Source organism: Alligator mississippiensis, chromosome 8 (genome assembly GCF_030867095.1).
Source record: "Alligator mississippiensis isolate rAllMis1 chromosome 8, rAllMis1, whole genome shotgun sequence".
NCBI classification, from domain to species: domain Eukaryota; kingdom Metazoa; phylum Chordata; order Crocodylia; family Alligatoridae; genus Alligator; species Alligator mississippiensis.
Window position 1 is genome coordinate 23,706,631 of NC_081831.1, and position 23,103 is coordinate 23,729,733.

The 23,103-nt window shown below is 43.6% G+C and overlaps 1 protein-coding gene across 8 annotated transcripts; it reads right to left on the reverse strand.

The window, feature by feature from the left end:
* Nucleotides 1-576: 576 nt before the first annotated feature.
* On the reverse strand, nt 577-22,854 carry ILF3 (interleukin enhancer binding factor 3). Of its 8 annotated transcripts, none has more exons than XM_014606266.3 (20): nt 22,724-22,853; nt 17,274-17,367; nt 16,961-17,187; nt 16,068-16,248; nt 15,378-15,525; nt 13,945-14,036; nt 13,429-13,524; nt 13,080-13,191; nt 12,508-12,605; nt 12,016-12,127; nt 11,784-11,912; nt 11,265-11,464; nt 10,674-10,844; nt 10,046-10,183; nt 9,644-9,820; nt 7,432-7,585; nt 6,963-7,016; nt 3,005-3,370; nt 1,394-1,525; nt 577-1,228 (listed from the first exon to the last, which is right to left on the reverse strand). In XM_014606266.3, the coding sequence occupies exons 2-20, from the start codon at nt 17,274-17,276 to the stop codon at nt 1,095-1,097; spliced, it is 2,724 nt and encodes a 907-aa protein (XP_014461752.1). In that variant the 5' UTR covers nt 17,277-17,367; nt 22,724-22,853; the 3' UTR covers nt 577-1,094. The 8 variants fall into 8 exon arrangements, with proteins under 8 accessions (XP_014461752.1, XP_014461754.1, XP_014461753.1 ...); XM_014606268.3 differs by having other exon boundaries at nt 10,046-10,171; nt 11,802-11,912; nt 22,683-22,853; XM_014606267.3 differs by having other exon boundaries at nt 11,802-11,912; nt 22,683-22,853.
* Nucleotides 22,855-23,103: the final 249 nt, after the last annotated feature.

Sequence of the window (23,103 nt, forward strand, 5' to 3'; positions counted from 1 at the left end):
ATGATAAAGTTTCATTCTGCCCTAGTTTCTCTTTGGAGAGCCACCTTCCACCATATGTTCAAGGCAACCCATCATGCCCAGGCCCTGTGTTCCCAAAACAAGGCAGCACTTCTAATAGCTGTAGAAAAGGAGAGAGGAATACCAGCTAAGTCCCTCTCCCCTCAGGAGGATGGTGGCAGCTTCATAGAGGCCCATACAGTCAGGACCAGAACCCCCCAAAGCCAGAGTTGATAGATGCCATGGTCGCATCGAGGGGCTTGTTATTCCACCTATAAATGCTACTGGAAGCACTGCCCCAGCCCTGGCAGTACTGGCACCAATGGTCAGAAGTGCAATCAGAGTTAACTCTGAAAATCAGGAAGCAAGACTTGGGAGGGACTCTAGTTTTAGAGACAGCTACCACATCCCCTATTCCTCTGTATTCTCCCTCCCCTCCAGGATCTTCTAGGTACATTGTGTATCAAACACATGGCTCACACTTTAAATTCAGCAGTTGGGACATCGGTGCAAAAAGAAAAAGGCAAGAGGTTATTGACTGCAAACAGGTAAAAGCCACATGTTTGGGAGACAACGACATCAAGAGTTTGTGTTTATTTGTCTACATTCAGCTTAATCCAGATGTACTGCCTGAATGATTCAGACATACAAAACCCACTCTTTTCCCCACTGGTTTTTAAAATAAAATCTTCACTTATAAAACTGAAACACTAAAGCATTAAAATACAGAAAGCTCGTTTAACTCACTTCACAAAAGCATTAACAGATGACATATCCCTTCTCTATTTAAAGCCATACCACGGTCATGCACCGTCTATTTTAAATAGAAAAAGGATACTGAAATTGTATTAACTCAAAAAACCCTATTTAGACAAATTGTAATGGCAACTAACAAACCATTAAATACATAGATGTCCAAAATACAGCTAAGTATGGAAATACAGGTACTCAACCATTAGTGACTGGTATCACAAAGAGCACTGCAACATGGAAACGGGGGGGTTTACATGTTTACTGTGATGCAATAAAACTGATATTCAAAGGGTGCGCAAGTGCAGAAGGTAACAAAACTTCACACCCATGGAGAAGGGGCTGGTTTATCTGTATTGGTAATTCATGCTGTGATCGTTTCTGCCGTAGCCACCTTGAGAGGCCTGGTAGGAGCTGGGGGGTCCACTGTAGTTCTGGCCTGAACCTGGAGAGTTGTAATTGGACTGAGAAGAATATCCACCTGAAAGGGAGAGAGGGGAGGTGTTACTTCCTTGTGGGACAAACAAGGGAACATGCAATGAAAAGGAAAATCTGGTGTGAACTGCTGTGATGCAGAAGGCACAGAAAAACCAGCAGTTATCTTAGCATGAGGCGTATGAGAGAAAAAAAAGTGCCGTATACTAACCTTGTTTACCTTGGTATGAGGACCCTCCTCCCCCAGATCCTCCCCCATAGCCACCGTGTGATCCAGTGTTGTACGAGGAACCTCCTGACCCATAGTTATTTCCTCCACCACGGCCACCACCACCACCATAACCTGCAAAAGGAGAATGCAAGCTTAACGAAGCTGGCTGTACAGCACACTGCTCTGCTCTTGGAACAGGATGTCTTGTGAATGCAGAGACCATCAGCACACAATTCCGGACTCATCTCACTAATTGCCAAAGAGCTATTGCCAAGTGTTCAATTAAAAGAAAGCCTCTGGCTGGTAAAAGCTTTGCAGGCCTCACTTCCAGAATATTGGAGGCTTAAGCAAAACGGTGCACAGAAAACTTCAGTGCCCATCTATTATAGTGCTGCTCCTCTGCATGTGCGCATGCATGTTGTCTGACCCAGGGCTGCAGAAAGACCGCATGCAAGTCAGAAACCCCAGCCTGCTGTGAAGAGCCAGGGCTTGAGTACTTTCTCCAAGGCACCTGCTTGGGGCCATCAAATTTAAATGATCTCCTAAAGCTACTTGGGTGTTAGTGTAGGGCCTCTGACTAGTGACCTGGTGTGCTCCGATTTACAACTCTAATCATTTGCCTACTCATGTTTATTCTTATAAAGCTACCAACTAAACTAATAAAGATGGATAGTACCAGAGCTAACCCAGAAGCAAAGACCCTTAAAACAAGCGACACAGCACAGGCCTTGGCTAACCTGCTAAGAAAATATGTACAAAGCCATTTTCAAGGAACGCAGCATTAGGATAGGGTAGGGTAGATCAGTAAAAGAGTTCCAGGCTAAACTAGTGAATTGCTATTTGACAGCAAAATAATCTGTTTTAAATATTTTAGGTGCCTGTTTTAACAAACTCTGGTCCCAAATTCTGATCTGTTTATACCCAGGGAGAGGTGAGGACATCCATTCTGTGTCCATACCAGCATCCTGATTCTGTTCACATATGGAACAAAGAATTTGGGGGACACCTTTAAGCCCAGCAAACAAGTCTCCTGCCACTTGGGCCCAGAACTGGCAGCAAACAAAGCCTGCTACATGCAACAGGCCTGGCACTCTGAGCTTGCAATCTCCTACATCCATAAGCAGATGCAGACACCTAGTTGAGGGCCAGGCAGTACCAATGACAACCAGCTTTCCTTTAGGTGTGCCCCATGGAGCAACACTTATTCTCATCTTCTTCAAACCCACTCACATTCCTAACTGAAGATGAGGAAACTTCAGAGTAATACAAACTGACAATGAAATCTGGGTTTGAAATATCTTGACCATAACAGCCAAGTCTTAGCAGGGCTTGGGAATACTTAATCCAGTACCACTCACTAACCCTTGAAGACTCCAGCAATATTCTCCATGGAGGCATGACTCTGCCTCAAGTACAGCCACTTAAGCCTAAGCACTCACCTGGGCTCTTTTTCCCCCTGGGTCATGCTGCTTATTGATTCTACCCCCTCCAAGCACAGCTTTAACTATAATAACAGCCAGCAGTCCCAAGTCTGTTTAGATGTATTGTGAGAGAACCTCACAGCTGGCCTTCACTGCCATCCCCGCCCTTTTCAACCAAACCACCACTCACTGTATTTGTTCTCATAGTTGTAGTCCGAGCCTCCACCACCAGGTGAGTTGTAGGAGTTAGAGTACGACGAGTAGTTGCCTTGGCCATGATTGTACCCTTTCTGTTTGCCTTGTGGGGGGCCATAGTTGCTGTACTGATTTTGGTTATACGACTGCTGCTGTTGGCCTTGGTGGGACTGATACCCTGAACCATAGGAAGGTTTTTGCTGTCCTCCGTGCTGCTGCTTCTTTCCAGCATGCTTAGGTGGTACCGGCGAGTTGTAGTTATCACCACCTTGGTAGTAGGAGCCATACCCAGAGGAACCACCGCCGCCGCCGCCGCCACCACCACCGGAGTTAGAGTGTCCCCCATTGCTATAAAACTGGCCTAAACAGAAGAAGCACAAGTTAGGTTTCAAATGCCACAGTGTTTCTGATGGGCAGATGCATTCCCAGGCCTTGGGGATCTCCCCTAAAGAATGCTATCTAAGGGGTTATATACCTTACCTCACAGCTGGAAGGTTGCCAGTTTTATGACTATTTTGATCTTCACATTGGAGGAAGGATTTAAGAAATTCCACGCAAAACCAAGCTGTGTAATGTTTTGCTCGTTTAAGGAAACAGATAATTTCTAGATACATTGAAATGACGCCATCTTCCAGTTATACCCTGGAATTTCTCATTAACAGCTCTGACCTCATTCCCCATAGACTTAATTCCTGCTAAGGATTACTCCAAATTCTAGAGTTAAGTTGAGAGCAATTCCATTCCCCCCCCCCCCCCGTGCCATGCATGTTACAATATTTCATGGTTATTAACTTCATGTTTGGCAAGCAGCTAGTATTTATCTGGCGCTCAAAGTTACATTGGAAATTGAGTGGGTCATCAGTAACCACTGAAATTTAACTCTCTACTGTAGAAAGAAATGGCGACAAGGAAGTCAACTTACTTCTGTAACGAAGACTTAAAAAAGCCAACATCATGCAGGGTTACCAGACACCACTGCAAAGGTACACAGAAAAATCAGGTCCTAGTTACCTTCAGACCCCTACCTCCGTGTGGTAATACAGGCAGATTCTTAAGTTACTGAGCAATTGCTTTGCAGCCCAACTTAATGACTGCTCAATTAAATTATCAGCCAACTTTAAAAATGGGTGATGGGAGCAGACACTCTTTGCTCAGACTTTTGGAGTAAAGGTCTTTTTGTTTGGCAAGAAACAAAAGCTGCCAGGATCTAGATGATCTTTTGCATCCAATATGCATAGCATTCATTCTGGGAGACTACCCACTGCCCCAGGAAATGGCCTGGTTAGTTTAAATGGCTCTGGAAGCCATGGGGAAATAGCAGGAGAATGTATTCCTTCTCCAAAGAACGAAGATCACAAAAGCCAATGAATAAATATTTGCTCCGTTTCAGCCACTTCCTGCTTACAAAGCCTGGACTGGACATCTGAATGGGTGAATCAGTTTGTTTCCAATTTTTTCTTTTCCCAGAGTTGGTTCTTGAAGGCATCTAAATTTTTTAGTTACCGTGTTGGTTTAAAACTAACATTATGCTTAATAATAAGACTACTTACTCTTCATCTCACCCTCTAAATTAGATTTTCTGTACTGAATGATTCATGGTTTTTTTTATTCCCATGTGTATAGTTTAGACAAAGGTTTTTGTTTGTTTGTTTTTTAATCTCTCTCTCTCTCTGCCCAAGAAGATTTAAAATACAGTTATGGCTGCAACTGGAGCATAACAAACTACTTCTGTGCTCCATGTAAATTTAAGGTACCCTGCTCCATCACTGGTACTTAATTTCTAGTCTTTGGTTCAAGTAGATCACTGGAATGAATGCATGAACTTCTCCAGATCTGAAAATTAAGGTCTGGGACTTGAACCATTTGACTGCAAAATGGTAGAAGCCAACACTCTTCCGAAATGAAGAGTTAAAACGGTTTCTACAACTGTTCCATTCAGGCACAAACTTCATATTTAAGTACGAAATGTTAACGGTAACACCTGGAGCTAATTTCTTTTACTCCCCTGAAAGCCAATGAATAAAAATATCCAACACACAAGTAGTTACTTTAACATGTATTCATTTAAAAAAAATGGCAGTTTTTCACCTCATTCAGGACAATATCTATTCCCTTGTATAAAAAAAGACATCATCTCAAACAATAACTTTCTAAAAAAAATAGGGCATGCATTAATTTTTTGTTTTTAAAAATTGTTCACTAAATATCTGAAACTTTCCTCAGGCAAAATTTCAAATCTGATGTTTCACAGGATAGTATTCTCATCAATTTAAATTACTGAGTTAACTCAAAATGTTAAGCCTCAAATTAAATTAATGCAGTGGTGCAGGCTTTGCAGCTAAAGAAAAAAAAAAGAATAAAAGAAAAAAGAACAGTGACAAAGAAAATACAATTTTAAACACAAATGCTTGGCAAGAATAAAGGACCACACACTTGATGTTTCATAAAAGGCTTGCGTCTAAACAACCAATTTATTCCCTGCGACTTCAAAATTATGTGAAATTTTATTTATTTTCCAGCCTACAAAGTACTTCTGCTTTAAGGGCAATAGGCATACACTACACCTTGCAGATGGCCTGAACGACCACTCCGCTAAATTTGCAGCCATTTTAAGGTGGGTGGGGCATGGTGAAGGAGGGAAGGGAAGGGGGGGGGGGGGGAAGGTCGGTCAGTGCTTTAGGCCCTTTATGCTTGAATCAAAAAAAGCCCACTTTCATGTCACTAATCAAAATCCATGCATTTTAAGAAGTTATCAAGACTAACATTTTTTTTTTTTACATCAACTCCTTAATGCCTGGATATTTATTGTACCAGTATTGGAAGCACAATTACAATACCTTTGAAAGTACACTAAGTCACATCCCTCCAGCATTTATCACCAGTGTATTACAAAGGGTGTGTAAAGTTTAAGTTCAACACATAAAAGATTCCACATACAAGTCAACAATTTTGCATGCTTAAAAAGCCGGGCTGTACTAGATTCAGAGATGTTGAGAGCCTTCCTAATATCAGAGGCATCTACCCAAGTTCTGGGGCTTATTAAAAGGTGTAAATTTTGTACAAAACCTGCCATAAATTAAGACAAAGGTAGATTAAAACACTTGAGTAATCGGTTCTTAAAAAAAAAGAATGCTTTCCATAAAAAGCAAAAGGTGGGCTTTTTGCCTTTATGCTGAACAGAGCTGGCTTTGAAATTTGTGCTAACTGCACAAAAACATTCTTTCATAATTAATTTCCCCTGTTGTGTACATCAATACAACCAAGTTCAAAGGCAAATAATCACAATAAAAACTGCTACTGTCTTAAAGTTCTGCAGGCTAAGAGTTTCAGACAAGCTGCGGTGAAAAGCCACTGTTGAGAAACCCAGTGAAGCACAGGGACACAGCACGAACACTTTGGGTTTTGGAGTTCGAGAAAATTGGAGTAAAAAGCTGTTTTTTGTGCAATACTTTTAGATGATCTAGGAAGACCCAAAATCATGATAGCCGTAGCAGTCTGTGAAAAAGTCACCTACAAAAGGGGGAGACAGAGCAGAGAAAAAAATTAGAATTCTTTTGAAGATGGCAAAATGCGCCACATTTGAAAGTCATGTTTTAGATTTCTCTGCTCCTGTCACCCCCCAATGAAGGCTTCTTCTCAAGACCAATCGCTGGGTATTTTCAGGAAAATCATATTCACAAGAGTGGTGGGTTGCTTCACATGGCTTAAAGCAGAGAAATTTAAAATATTCACATTTTTAAAAGAGGAAACGTGAAGTCACCTGGATTCGAGGTTAAATTTTAAAACATTGGATTCAGCCATCTCTCATAATTTCTCATTTCCAAAAAAAAGTGAGAGAACCCACTATGATGGCTTCAAGCACAGGTATAATTCATGGCATGTCGTAACCCAATGTGTTTTACTAACCCCAGAAGAGTGCTGTGTTTCAGAGAGTTTAAAACATGAACACTTACTGTAGCCTGCTGTTGCCGAATTGCCTCCATAACCATAGCTTCCATATCCAGCTCCTAGAATGCAATGAAGTACTGTAAGACACTTATTTTCTATTAATACAGGGGAATCAAACCTCATTATAATGAAGGCTTCCCTTTCTAATCAACTGGATAATAAACTGGTCTGAGCCCATGGGAAAAGGCTCATAGCTGGTCCACGTATCCTGCTGGCCTCCCACCCCATGCTACCCCTTTTTTAATAGAAGTTTCAGAGTTCATGATGGGCTTTGAGAAATGCTCACAAGCTGGTCCCACAGGGCTGGAATGGCTCAGAAACCACTGATCTAATTCATGAAACATAGGAACTACAGTGGTTTATTATTAATGACATGCAAGTGCTAGCTCTATGCTTTCAAGCCATGAACTCTTATTAGTTATATTTAAAAAACAGAGGACAAGTTAACAAAATGAGCCAAGCCTGCAAACTCACCGGAATTCATGTAGCCACCATGATTGCCACCAAATCCCCCTCTGCCTCTACCACGGCCACGCATGTTGCCTCCTCTACCGCGGCCACGCATGTTGGGAGGCGGTGGCACTTCATTGTGCATGGGGCCACCCATTCCAAAACCAGGGTTATGTTGCTGAAAAAGGCAGAGACCAGTTACACATGTCTGTTTCTAAAGAAGAAAGTGCCACCATGGTGAGACAGCTTTTATTTTTGCTTCTCGAGTTCAATGCAATGTATCCATTAACCCATGGAAACTGAGGCCAAAAAGGTAGCCAAATTAGCTAGACTACAGTGTCAAACTATACATCTGTCTACCTTCATAGGTTATGACTTGGGCAACTTCTGACATGGTGTCTTTTGAGCTTAAGGCAGAAGAATCTAGCAGCATGAATGGAGAACTTAAATATTTCTGGGTGGTGGCTTTGTGATGATGGGTGCTAGCCTCCATAAGAACTGCCATTGACTGGGTCAGACCATAGGTCCATTTAGCCGTCTCCTGTGTCTCTCACTGGCAGACTGTGGATGCTGAAAGTGAGAGCGAACTGGATCTGACCAGGGTTTTTTCCACCGTTTCTCTCTCACTTGCAACATCCAGCATTTAAGATATAGGAAGTTCTGATTCAGAGGCTGTGCCCTTCACTCCCATGCTCAGTAACTACTGATGCCCCTTTCCTCCAAGAATGTGCCTAATCCCTTTTTGAATCTGCTGAACTCTCAGCTTCCACCACGTCTGGCAGCAACAAGTTCAACATTAAATGCTGTGTGAACAAAGACTGCTTTGTGTTAATTTTAAATTTACTACCAACTCATTTCATGTTGTGACCCCTATTAATAAATCCCTATCGATTTTCTCTTCAGTTTAGTATTCTGTAAACCCCTCTCACGCTCCCTCTCAAAAGGTCTCTAAACTGATTAGACCTAGCCTCGTTAGTCCTTCCTCATAGTGAAGCCCTGCCATAGCGCTCATCATCCTTGCTGCCTTTCTCTGGAACCTCTCTAGAGTTCTATATCCTTTTGGAGGTGTGGGGTCAGAACTTGGCCCGGGAGTCAATGTGTGGATGCACCATGGATTTATGAAGAGGCATGATGATACTTTCAGCTTTGGTTACAATTCCCTTAATAATCCCTAACACAGGGGTCAGCAACTTCTGGCATGCCTACTGAGCATGGCAGACAGCAGGGTAGCACAGCCCGTCCTGAGGTGCACAGTCACCACCAGCATGGAGCTGATGCTGGAGCTGTGGAGCCTGGTGCAGCTGTTTTGCAGCCTGCCTGCTGCTTGCTGCAGCTGCCCAGAGCCCAAGCTGGCTACAAACAGCTACGTTGGGCTCCAGAGCCCAATCACCAGCTCTGTGCTGGGAGCAGGGGAGAGATGGGGGTTGCGCTGCCTCAGGCCCCTCCCCCACTGCTTGCTCTGAGGCACGCAGGCACACACCAATACAGAGCTGATGCCAGGCCTCCAGAGCCAGGCACAGCTGTTTGTAGCCTCCCAGCTACAGCCAGCCCCAGCTCTGGGTAGCTGCTGCCAGACAGGAACCCAGGCTGCTCCCAGCAGGCAGCTGCAAGCCCTGCTGGGAGCAGCCCAGGCTCCAGCAGCTACCCAGAGCCAGGGTAGCTGCTGACAGCCAGAGCCTGGGATGGGGGAATGGGGCAGCAGGGCTGGGCATCCTGCCATATACCCCCTTGCCCTCATTTTGTTTTTCCTGGCATGCCGGCACTCCGGCACCTTCCAAGGTAGGCATTGTGTTTTTTGGCACTCCAGCCAAAAAACATTGTCTACCCCCCTGCCCTAACATTTTGTTTGATGAGCACTAAGCTGATGTTTCTAGCCAACTGTCCACAGCAACTCCCATCTCTCTTTCCTGTGTGGGAACAGATAATATAGAGCCAATCATAATGTAGGTATAGTTTGGGTTATTTTTGGCCAGGTGCATCATTTTGCACTTATCTACATTGAATTTTATCTGCCATTTAGTTGCCCATTCGATTAATCAAGCCAGTTTCTTTTATAGTTCCTCACACTCCACTTTGGTCTTTACTACTCTGAATAATTTTGTGCCATCCATCTTTTTTATAAATGGCATTACACCCCCTCTCCCATTCTGCCAGTGGCTGGCACAGAAATTACAAACACTATTAAATCTGATCACAGTACAGATGGCAGAAGCACTTAACCACTGGATTCACTTACCTTAACTGCAAATTTTGGTCCCCCCCTTGCAGGGACAGGAGCTCTTTTCTTCTTATTTTGTTCAATGGGAACAGGGGCATCTGGGAACAACTTCTCCAGCGCAGCCAAAGCAGCGTAAGCTTTTGCCACCTTTTTGTTTGAACCAGCTCCTTGAAATTTCTGCCCATCCACCTCAACCTTTGAAACAAATTGAAGCATCACAGTATGAATGACAGCTAGATAACCGTCACCACATTCACCTCGCCCACAGGGCAAGGTCTATGTATAGGAGGAAGATGCATCAATGCCAAGCAAGTAGCATAAGTGTGATGAAACTGTAACTAGATCAGGGTATTAATATTTGAGTGCATCTAAGTTTAAACCTCAGATGTAGAGGACCATAAAAAAAAGAAGTCAGCTCACCTCCATGACAAAGCGCTTGTCATGACTGCCACCGGTTTCGGAAATCAGCTCATACTTTAGGCCACGCCTCTTCTCATTCAGTTCCATCACTGGATTCTTCCCATGCTTCGTCAAAATTGGTCCCTGCTGTTTCACATTCTGAAGTAAGTAGGAGCTGTGTTAAAGGTTCTAAAAGCTGCTAGACACTGAGTTACCAAACCACCTGTGGCTTTTATAATTGAGAATATTAGTCTCAAGGCCACAACTAAACTAAATCTACCTGAGCTCACTTTTTACACCTGTTACTAATTACAATCATTTATTGTTAGCAAAAACAGACAAAATAAGAAGAGAGCAGAAAGCAGTGTCTATTTTGCAATAATCTGCTTGATGTCTTATTAGACTCCTTGCTTAGGACTCGGGGGGGGGGGGGGGGGGGGGGGGAGAGAAAGAAGGTAGCCTTTATAATAATTTATGGGATTTACAATAGGAGTTTTGAGAGATGCTTTTAACAAATGCTGTACCAGAAACATGGGGACATGTGCTTCAATTGGAATCCATGAGCAAAGTAAAAGATCCCTGCCCTTCAAAAGAGGGGTGTTAGTTGCTCAGGGATAACACACTTAAAAGATTCAGTGTGTGCATTTACCTCTGTAGTCTGCTCTGAGGGAGGAGAGGCAGCACTGGGTGTAGACACAGTTTCTACTACAGGTGGAGGTGCGACAACTACTGGTTTTTGCTCTGTTTCCTCTGCTGACTCATCTCCTTTCACAGACTCTTTGCCTTCAACTCCTGTGGGTAAACCCATATCCTGCAACACCTGGGAGGGAGAAAAAAAAGGGGGTTCTTTAGAAAGACCCGACACCCAACTCCATGCCTCTGTAATTGGCAATACCTGGGCAAGTGCCTCAACTTTACTTAATGAAGCATTAGGTTCAGCACTCTTCCTGATGAAGCTCCCAGGAGATTTCAGACATTCCCCCAAAACTCTGCTATGAAGGCAATTCAACAGCAGAGAGGGAAGAGCCTCTTGGACTGCTCTGATTTCAGTATTTAAACTACATGAGATATGCTTTCGTCAGTCCTGAAGGGCCTATGAATTCTGCCTATATAGTTCAACCTAATTTTCCAGTTAATCAAGGAAGTTTCTCTTTTCAGGCTTGAAAGAGTAGCTGCTGGGCTATTTAAGGCAGGCAATTTGTTAAATATTTACATATGAAAAAACCCCACAAACTCTTACCTTTACTGCAACATGCAATTTGGCTGTCTTTTTAGAAGGTCCCGATGCCTCAAATGTGCTGCCATCAACTTCCACAGACATAGTAAAGATAGGCGCGTGAACTGGACCAGTCTGAGAAACCAGCTTGTACTGGAGTCCAGGTTTTAGCTGGTTTAATTTCATGAGTGCATTCATAGCCTGGGGAGGTTCAGTTTTTTCCTCTGAAGGGAAGAACACAATACGTCTTTTGTCAGATGTTCATGTTTGTTTTAAGACTAACAAACTGTTTTCAGAAAAAAGAGTGGTTACAATATAATCACTGCATAGTCCTTGCATAGAAACTTAGATTGGAAGTTTATATTGTATAGCAAGTAGAGTCTTAAAAACCTTAAAGCAGTAGGAAAAAAAAAACCCTATTTCTACTCCCACTTCCTGCCATTTGTATTTACAACAGTGCAAACCTTTATACATTATGAGTTCTGTAACATGCCCCCCCATTTAATCTGAAAATCTCTTTTTTAGGCAGCAATTTACACCTACCTCTTGTTAACTCAATACCTTTTTTCTGAATCTTCTTTTTCTTTTTGCTGGGAGACTTCTCCTCTCCATCCTCCTCCATAGGGCGTTTCATTGGGGTGACAGCATACGTTGTACTGGGGGGAATCTGGACTGCAAGAACCAGAAGAAAAGCAATTACATACTCTACCAATTATTCCAAGATAAAAGTAATTATTCTGAACACTTATATGATCTTAAAGACTTAAACACCTACCAGTGTAGTCAACTGGGTTCTCATTCTTTGGTTTCTTGGGCATTTTGGAAGGTAGGGGATCCATCCCCAAAACCTTGTGAAGCTGGCCAAAAGCAGCAAGGCGCAGTGCATGCTATAAGGACCAAAGACATGTTACCGAGATGCACAAGTTGCTAAAGAAGCATTTGTTCACTGCAGAGTTCCAGGCAAACCTTCTACCCACCCTTGCACAGAGACTCGCTGGTTTATATATGACACTCCTCAGAATTCCAAGTTCAACCCAAAATCTAAACAATGGTGGTAAGTCACTACATAATGCCTGATGCTTTGCTTCTGGTGGGCCAAACTATAAACTCCTTTATTGGTGTGGGACCCATTTGTATTTACTTGATTAGGTAATTAAAAAAAGTTAAACCAACCTCAATGAGGTTACTATACTACCATTACCAATATAGAAGTTCAGAGTCAATTGAACTCATTAAGTTTTTGTAACATCTGTAGTCAAAACTATACCTGAGCACTCTGTGTGATATCTTCCCTTTGTTGTCTGTCTAGATGCCCAATAGCATCAGTGGCTTCTTTTTCACAAGGATCATAAATACCAGAACCATCTGAAGGCAGGAAACAAGGAAGATATGCAGAGAATTATCCTGGTGTTTCTAAAGAAACTAAACTAAGTATTCCCTTGGCATCCATCAACACTCATCTATATAACACCCACAACTGATATTATCCATCCAATGTCCAACATTTGGAAACGTATCTGGATTATTTACAAGTACAGTTATAAGTGAAGCTTGCTGAAACCCCTTAGAAAGAGAACCAGTTTAGTGTTCATAGAATCTGATCCTTCTCCCTAAAAGATTTAAATGTCATGGGTCCATTGCTTTAAGCACATATGCCCTAGGTAATACCGAGGTACGGTAGTACCTGTATGCGCTACATTATTTTGGAAGCTCTAAATCCAAACTGTGCATACACGAGGGACGCCTTGGAAATACGAGACAGTATTACAACGTACCAAGCTTCATCTGCATTCAATTACAACTTCTAGTTTGGAATTCAAATACAGAGAACCACCTAACCTGGCATCACAATTCCTGACGCAAGGCATTCAAGAACACGTCTCAGAGCCTCGCCAGCTCCCATTGGTCGGTTAGCTGTTCCAATCGATTTTTCGCACAGCAGCTCTAGGGGCTGAAAAACATTTTTAATCAAAGTGAGGGAAGCAAATGCATGTGGCTCAGTTGAGTGCTGCAACTGTCCTGAGTTTAGAATTTTGAATTTCTGCAGTGAATTTAAGTGAGTTTATGCTGTAGAAAGCTGAAAGTGTACCTTCAAAAAGCACAATTTCTAAAAATGGAGCGTTTTGAAACTGAAGATACTTTAACAGAGACATAACACAACGTTACAGAAATAAGTAAGTAAAATTACCCATCCTCTAAGCGGCGCCCAAGTAGGAACACGAGTACACAGATCCCTCAGCACCCTGATGACGATGACGCATGATTTCAGCCCATTAGCCCTGGCCTAGAATAAGTAATCAAGCAGAAGCACATTTAATAAAAATCCAGAAACCCGTTAAAAAACAATCTGCAGACATTCATTTTTGCAGTGCTACTTTGTCAAGGGTAAAAAAAAAAAAAAAAAAAAAGAAAAAAAAAGATCGATTCACAACATTACAATTTAGAACTTAAAAAGAAATTACAGTGTACAAAAGCAACATTACTCTTAACACAAAGCAGCAGCTATGCATCTACTCATTAAATAAGTTTCCTCTTTGAACGTTAAATTCACTTAAGTGCTTCTTTAGCAACTGTGCCGTTGACAGACGCTAAATTCAGTACATCTAACTATTGTCCAATGTTTTACGTATTTTAAGATAAAAGTTAGCCAGTTAAACTTTACAAATTTTCTACTTAAAGACAAATATAAGAACAAAATGCAAACCTGGAACCACTTGGCGTGTCGGAGTGACGCCAAGGCAGCAAGGCATTTCTGCCTGTCCAGAACGTCCGGGGAGTCGTTGACTGATAGCGTTTCTATTCGTGGATGGAATAAGAAGACAAGGCACAGTTTGACCAAGGGGGTTCTGTCAGGTGGAGAGGGGATGAGGCAGCTTCCTAGAGGGCAGCTGAGGCTCCCAAGAGATCTTGAGCTATACCCTGTCCCTGGCAGAATGGCCTGCAGTACACTGCCCTGTGTGACCCTTACTGAGAACTTGGAACTGCTGAGAGGAAGAAGACTATGTGCAGCTGATGGTAGGCTAGCTTCTCTACTGAAAGGGAGGGGGAATATATTCCTGTTTGGAAGGGGAAAGAAATCCTATGCTTCTAACAAAACTATGGAGGACCTAAGCCTACAATAGCTAGTGCAAGGGCAGCTAGACTAAATTCCCATTCTACATCCAGAGCATAACTGTAAGATGTTTTTTCTAGAACCAAGGGAACCCCCTCCGCCCATAAGGCTTGACTGCCCTGGCCCCAGCTCGTGACAGAGTGCGTCCTGTTGGTCAAAGGTCCAGCGTCCCTAAAATCGACAAACTAGAAGGCTTGGTAGACGAGGTCAGATATCAGAACCATAGACAATCAATAGAGCACAAAAATACTCTCCAGTCTGTGCTGCAGCAAAATTGAAGATCCATTTGAAAAGGTTTTGAGTTTCTGAAGACCAGGGTTTTAGATAAGGCTAGTTTGAACATTTGCTAATGTATACAAGTTTGCTAAACAGGGTGATGCCTGTGGTACAGAATAGACTGTAGTAGAAGGATAAAAAGTAACATATATATTACTTTTCAAAGTATGATTTTAAGTCTTTTTTTTTTTTTAAATAAAAAAAAATGAATCAGTAAGTTGAAGGACGGAGTCTAACTTTATCCAAAACTCTGCATCACATCCTGGAATCCAGAACTTAAGCTGATAAAACAGCCAATCTAGAGAGACCCAGAGTGCCCATCATTTTTGCTGCAACACAAACTGTTTATAACAAATCCAATTTCATGTACATGCAAGTCATTAACAAGAAGCCTTCAATGTTTTGAGAGAGAGATGTTTACATTTGTCATTTGTGTGGGCCACTTACATGGCTAGATAAAAAAAAACAAAGATTAAAACAACGACATTATATATTAGTGAACTAAAGGCCCAGGTAAAAAATAAATAAATAAAAAAGTGGAATGTCATTTGAAAGGTGCTACTCAATTTTAGAAGTCCATTTCTAATTAGCCACAACCACAAATCTCGTAGTCTGTATTAAACAGTGGAATTTGCATTGTGCGGTTTAAGTTGTGTAGCCTGAAATTGAATAGCACATTTTAACAGTGAATTAGCAACGGAGAACGTAAGTTTCCAGACTGACTGTTAGCCGTTTTCTGTCTTCCATACCTCCAGCTAACTGTTTTTCCATTTCTTCTCTGACAACAGGAGATGTCAAATGGATGGTCAGGGTCAGCGGAGGCTCTTTTGTGTTCTTAATTATAATTGCAGCATCACCAACTGACTGGATTATTTCATATTTATCTTCAGTAATAGCCTACAAAGCAATAATTTTATTGTTTAGACCAGTGAGAGGGGCAAAACTTTTTAGCAGAAGTACTGCAGATTGATTAGCTATACACTTTCCTCGAGTGCCACTTCAACCCCCTTCCTCTGCCCAATATGCTGCTCCACTGCCCTATCTGCAGGTTTGCTACTGGTCCCAGCCCTCCACCCTTGCCTCCCTGCAATCTGCAATAGGCCACATGCAGAGGCTACCCATGCCGCTTGTGGCACTATTGCTGCAGATTATCCAAGCCAGGAATGCCCATTCTCCCAGATTTGTGCAAAGCAATACCCTTCTTACCCTAGAAAGTATTAACAAGGTTTGTATGATTGCTACCTGAATTTTCAGTTTAGTTGACATATAAAGTGAGATTATAGCAACTGTTTAAAGAGGGCGACATGCTTATTTTACAAGGTGGTCTCGAAAGCAGCCATCAAAAGACATATCACCAACTTCTCTGTTCCGTCTTTGGATCTTTAATTACAGTGCCCATTGCAATATGTATACAAACTGATTCAAGGGTTTTTACTCACAGCCAGCTGTACTCCAAGATTGTCAGCTACTTTCTCCAGAAGACCTGTTGTTGGTTTATCCTTGCACAAGAGAACCAATTCAAGATCCAAGTCTCCCTTCAGTAATAAACCTTTAGCTACCAGCCCAACACGCATCACTCCACGAAGGGTCCTAGTCAACTGCTCTGTAGCCTTCTGGTCCCTGAGAAGATGGATGCACACAAGGTGGCACGGGTCAGTGAAGAAAAGAGTTACTAGATTTCTGTGCCTTATTCTCCCTTCCAAAGCCATAATGTTATCTAATAGCATACTGCTATTAATCTACACAGGGGTGCTTAAACCCAGGCTATGGAGCTGGCATCCAGCCTGTAGAGCTCCTCACAAGCTGGGAAGTTTGTGGCACTATTAATTGCCACTCCCCTGATGCCAAAATTATGGACTGGTAGGGAACCCTGTGGGCTGGATAACATGGCCCTGGGCAGTAAATCTGCAAGCATACAGGGTTAGCCCAGCACACAGCCCAACCTCATGCAGGATCTGACCCTCAAACCAGCATCACACCACTCAGGTTGGATGCCAGGGGTCTAGAACAGTGATTCTCAACCAGGTGCTGCAAAATCCTTTGAAGGGTGCCATAAAGTGTGACGAGATAAGGCCAAGAGGATATAAGCAGATAAGTGCAGGCTCAGTCCCTCCTTGAATGTGCTCCTGTCTCCACTGCCAAGCCCTTCTACAAGGAGCACTGTAATAAATTATTTTTTGAAGTGGGGCAGGGGGGAAGGCACTCAATTCAGAAACGTTATGGAGGGCACCTTGAGTCTGAAAAGGTTGAGACCCACTGTTTTGGAAGAAAAGCAATGATTCAAGCACACAACAGTGTCTTTGAACAACACCTGCCTAGTAATGTCTCTTACCCTCCTTCCTTGTTTTCTTCTTCTGCTGCTGTTTCCATGGCCTCCGGTTCTGGCTGCTCACCAGTGACTTTTTCTTGTTCATCAATCCAATCAGACACAGCTTTGAGAGCACGTTCTGTATGGGAGACCATGTTCTGAACAGCCTCCAGCTCTTCCTGAGTTGGGTAAACGGCTGAATGTTTTGCCATGACGTGGCGGTCATCATTCACGAAAATCCGCATCGGTCGCTGAAAAGACCATTTGAAGAAATTTAGCTATCAGTCAAAAGCACCAATTTCATGGCTATTTCTGCAGCCTGATTTCAGAGCCTTACCATTTTTGCTTCCGAATTTTTGCTGTTTTCAAAGTTTTCCAAATGTATTTATCGCGATTCTCCTCTTAAAGAGTTATACCAATACCACAGCTTTCTGTAATGTGAGAAGAGCAGAAAAAAATGACTACCAATGTACTGAGAATCGACCAGGGTATCATCTTGCTAAGTGCATAAATCTAATAATTACTCAGATGTGTTAATATTTATGCACTTGTTAAGTGATATCGTTATAGAGTAGGACCACAGAAATATTTACACCTGGCCAAATTGTATTCCTGAAGACCAAAACACCTAGACATTGATTTACTAGCTGAAAATTGCCCAAGTGCTAAACACTGACCAAAAAACAAAAACAAACAAACAAAAACCAACCCCCCCAAAACCCTCTATCTGATACACCACACTGGTCTCCACATGTCCTTTTACAGCATCTGATGAATTGAGCCTGGGCTCATAAAAGCTCATGCTACACATCTCCGATTTAGTCAGTCTATAAGGGGCAAACCTACCCTGCTTCTGCAAAACTTAATTTACCAAACAGCTGCCATTCTAACAGCTGGAATGACTGCTTGGAAAGCTATTCTGAAAGAAACTGCAGCATGTTCAGCTTTAAGATACAATATCACCTTCTCAATACTGGTCTGACAACTGCTTCCAAATGTTTGTTATATATTTTAGCCATGTATAAAGACTACCCAGATTATGATATGAGGCCAAACACGTACCATATTTTTTTTCCTAAAGCACAAAGGGAATGAGGTTACAATTCAGGCTCTAAACAGGATGGAAGAGATTCTAATAGTCAGGCCAGTAAACAGGATCACTGGGTGTCTAATCCAAGCTTTGTTTCTGAACTGCAATGGCCCATGGTCAGTTATTTTGCCTTCCTACGCCTAACATTCTCCTCCATGAAAATGCTTCATAAAAAAATTCACCAACAAATACCCTCCTAATTTGAGTTGTAATATATAAGCGCACTTAAGGTAGACTACTGGCCAGCCCATGCAAAACTAGTCTACATTGGAGAAACGCCAAGAACCGCTGCTAAGGTTTAACTCCTAGCTATTCAGTTTTATGGGAAAAGGAACCAGCTGCCATAAAACCAGTTTTCCCAACTAGAAATGTCCTCCTAGCACCTATTTATCCTAGAGAATTATAAATCAGTAATTTATTATCTGTCTGCCACACTGATTCTTCTCACAACCTCATTCTAATGCCTGTTAAGAAGCAGGCTACTTTTCTTTGCGACCGATACGGGTATTACATAGGGTTCATTAACTTTTTTTTCCCCCTTCTGTCTGTATAGGAGTTACAAGGAAATAAAAGTTTAGTCTGTTCAAGCTGGCCAATTTGTGTAGATTAACTTTAACACCTTTAACAGAATTATTACGATACGGTTATCCAATGGTGATTCTTGCATTTCTTGTCACCACTCAGAAGTTATCTCCAGACTGGAACAAAATTACTAATATAGCCCATATCACAACTGAGTTAGCTTGCTATCCATCTGTATGAACTCACATACCTTCCCCCCTGCCCCCATCTTTCTTTTGAAAGCCCTTCAGCAGTAAGGAGTTCAGATTCAACTCCTACAGGATTCAAGTCTTTGTGAAAGGCTATACCTTTCCAAGAATGTTTTCAGATGCAGACTGACTCTTGGCATGAAGCTCAAAAGACCACCTTCCTCCCAGTGGAATTTACCCTTCTAATCTCAAACAGCTGTGAGAATATAGGAAACTATGAATTGATATTATGGTACAAATCATTAAGTGCTTACGGTAACAAAGTCATCAAAATCATTTCAAAAAATCTTTTAGTCATTATTGGTTTATCAAACTGAAAACTGACATAGTCCATCCATCTCCTCCAAACCCCTTATAACAAATCTGATATTACCTTCAAAGAATTACATATTTTTTGGATGCTAGCTAGCACTCAACAGAGCACACAAGTGGTATCTTCAACATGAGAATCTTATTGAGCTGAAACAGGTGATACAATGTTATCAGGCTTCAGAACCACTGAATAAACACAAGGGCTTTCAACAAAAAATGACACATGAATACAAGTGCTGACAAACTCTTAATTTCAATACCTCTGCAAGGCTCCGTTTCATTTCATGTTGGGTGATGTTAACTCATCTAGTTTAGCTTGATGAGATAATACACATCCATACTGATTGCTTGTGGCACTTTCTGCCCGCCTCATGTGTCAAACATTGTAGGGTACAAAACCACATAAATCTACTCTAGAGTTTTAGCTATTTGCGGAAGTTTGTGCTACACAGAAACGGGATGAGGTTATGCTTCATCTTCTTTACACATGGATCAAAGCAGGTAGGTATCCTTGAAAACAGTTAAAACCATAAGGCCCTGATGAGTATTATGAATAAAGCTCGCAACTTGACAATATGCTCAGGGTGCCCTGCGTTATCTATTTTGATTATTGAGAGGATAAGGTTAGGTGTACTTGCAAATTGTAAGAAGTATATTAACAACCTCTGACAGAAGCAGGACATCGGTTGCCATGGTTCTGCTGCTTTACCTGTGGCAAGTTTGGGTGTGACATCCTGTTTTATCAGGGTTGACAGTAGTTTTACTAAGAGATTAAATTACAGATCTGTATAGGATGGTTTGGATTGGGATGATTCTGCCTCAGGCAGGGGTTTGGATTAGGTGACCTATGGAGGTCCCTTCCAGGCCCACTTCTCTATGATTCCAAGTACAAAACACTGTGGAGAGTTAGGAAAAGTTATCAGCAGCTAACTGGCACAACAGCTAGTGTTTTAATAAAGCAGTGCTGCTATAACTTTTTATTATTTGTACTGCAGCAACTCCTAAAAGCCAGCCATGAACAGGATCCCTTTGTGCTACAAACTGTAGGAGTGGAATGAAGATGGTCCCTGCCTCACAGAATTTACAATTTAACCTGTTATGATGTAACCCAATTGTTAAATATATGTGGCCCATTCTCATTAGGGCTTTAAGTGGGCAATTTTCTCATTCAGATTTTTATGACAGTCTTTTGAATCAGAAATAGTTAATACTCCAGTCTCATTGGCAAAGACCTTTCCCCTTCACTGGGACTGCTTGGAAAAATAAAGTATGTTAGGTGATTGCAGGTGTGGGGCAGCCTAAAAGGCATAAAAAGCCATCACACATTATTCTCAGCCTGTAAGACAGAGGTGTGCAGATATCCAGGTATAGTCACGCATCTCACCTTATGTTAATAAAGCACAGAGTTTAAATTTTCTAATACCTTTCCTAAAGCCAGGGAGTTGGATTCATGTACCAGTCTCAAAACTTTCCCCAGCCAGACAGGTAAAGACATGACTTGCTAGCCATAGATTACTTAGCCGGCATTACCAAGTAATTTAATTATTTGTTCTTCCTGATAATTACATTTTATACAAGTTGTTTGCAGCCATACAACAGTAATAGCTGTTATTAAAATCTCCATAATTCCCTCCAAGGGAGATGAAAATCTATTTAACAGCAGGGAGTTAACAGCAACTCCAGCTTCCCCATTAAAAAAAAAAAAAAAAAAAGTTAGGGAGATTTAGGTTTCCCCCCTTTTCCAAGACCAACACTCTATCAGCTGGTATCACTGAGGCTTTTTAGAGCATAAACACAAGAACCTCATATTATGGCTCCTGCTGCATCAAAGTCCTTGGACTTCTCAGGAAAGATAGCCACAGACCAGATTATTAATAAAAATGCAGATGAAAAAACTCTATGAGTTGTGAAACTTGTCAGTTGTACACAAGGTTAATAAGCAATAAACCATGGAACAAACCAAGAGGATATACCACTCTAAAGTGGCATAATTTCCCTAACTAACTTGTCTTCCTTTGAATTTTTAGCAGCTGATTTTGAAGCTACAAAGCACCAGTGCTTCAAAGTAACGGATCAAATCATCTCACATGCCTGAAGGGCATAATGGCAAACCAAATATTAGAAGCTTGCACATTTTTTTGTAAAGACTTTTTTTTATCCCGATGATACCTTAGGTTAAAGAAGAGAGAATAATTCATTTTAGTGTACATTTCTCAATTTAAGGCAGTTCCAAAATAAATAAATACCCATAACTTCAATAAGACTGAGTAATCCATTTAATTTTTGTTTCTAGGCAGGTCTGTTTTCCAGTTCTTATACCTAACAGGACACTGTAGAGTTGGGGTTAGCAAAATCCAAACATCTTGTTGTTCTTGGGCTTCGTAAGGCTTCCTACATAAAGCCTACTCTAGGTATAACAAATCCAACAGCATGTTTTGTCCTGTGCCATGCCTGACTCCAATTAGAGACGATGTCTATTAATAAAAAGCAGAGGTACCAGATTTTTGCAGTTAGGTAACTATGCCTTCTGAAGGTCATACTTGAAACTGAATTTTGAATCATCCCTAAACTAGGGGACAAGAAGGGGGGCGGGGGGGGAGAAGAGAAGTAATGGGGATAAGGTAAAACAAAGAAGAAAAAATGGGATTGTTTATGAGACAGACCAATCACTGCTGAGGAAGTTCAGTTTGGAGGGATCTGGAGAAGGAAAAGCAGTGAAATGTCTGCTGGGAAGATGAATACGACTGAGGCCTACTGGAGGCCTCTGACAGGCCTCCTACCTTTGCAACCACCTCGCACACAGCAGAAGCACAGATCACCCAGGGACGCGAGATGGCCAGCTTCCAGGGCACTGGTGTGGAACAGGCCCAGGGGAGCGGTTGCAGCCGACAGCCGAGGAGGGGAGCAGCCCCCGCCAGCGGATGGGACCCCCAGGGGCCCTTCCCCCACAACACGCACATCCGTGCCCGGTGCGGGCATCCGCGTGTGCTTCTGTGCCTGGCGCATGCACGTGCCTCTGCCTCCACTCACCGCGTGAGCAGGCAGGGCCACGCACGTGCCCCCACGCAGCCGCCGGCCCGTGGCACTGGGCTCCCCGCGGCGAGGCGGCGGCTGCATCCACCCCCGAGGGGGAGGGGAAGGTAGGACGAGGAGCAGATCGAGGCTCGGGCCCCACGCGAGGAGCCGCCGCCATTTGCAAGCGCAGGCTACAGAACAAAAGCGGCCGCGAGAACCCGCCGCCGGCAGCAACGGCGCGAGCCTCCCCCGCCTCCCGCTCCCCCATCTTGCCCCCTCCCTCAGTCCCCCGACCCCGCGCGCCGGCCGGCTGCGCGCGCACCTCCCCCCCCCCCACCTCGGCCCAACCGCCGCCCGCCGCCATTTTGTCTCCACAGCACAATGGGGCGAGCGCGGGGTTTGCCCCGCTGGGCCGCGCGGCCTCAGCCCGGGCCCGGCACCACCCCCCACATCGCGGCACCGCCCCCACACCACAGTGCCCCCACCCCCCATTACTCCTCAGAGCGGGCCCCGGCGAGGGGGAAAGGGGGTGGAAGGGAGGCCGCAGGCCGGCTCCTACCTGGCCCGGCGCGGGCCTGCTCCCCCCGGGGCCGCACTCACCGGCCGGGCCGTCCCCGCCGCTGCCGGCTTCCCCCACACAGCGCGGTGCGGTGCGCAGCGCGGTCCGGCTCCGACTGCAGCGAGGGGGGAGGAGCCGCCAGGCGGGAGGGGGCCGCGCGGGCAGCGCCGGGAGGACGGAGGGGGGGGCGGGATAGGGGACGTCACGTGGTCAGGCCGCCTCAGCCAATGAACGCCGGGCGCGCGGCGTGGCGTCATCGAGTGCGCCCCGCCCCTCCCCCCTCCCCGCTGCGGCACGCGCCGCCTTGCGGGGAGCGCGGGAAAGCGGGGCAGGCGCGAGGGTCCACCCACGCTCCCTTTCATGGCGCGGGGACAGGAGAGATCCTTTCACCGCCATTGTTCCCCAACACACAGGGCATAAT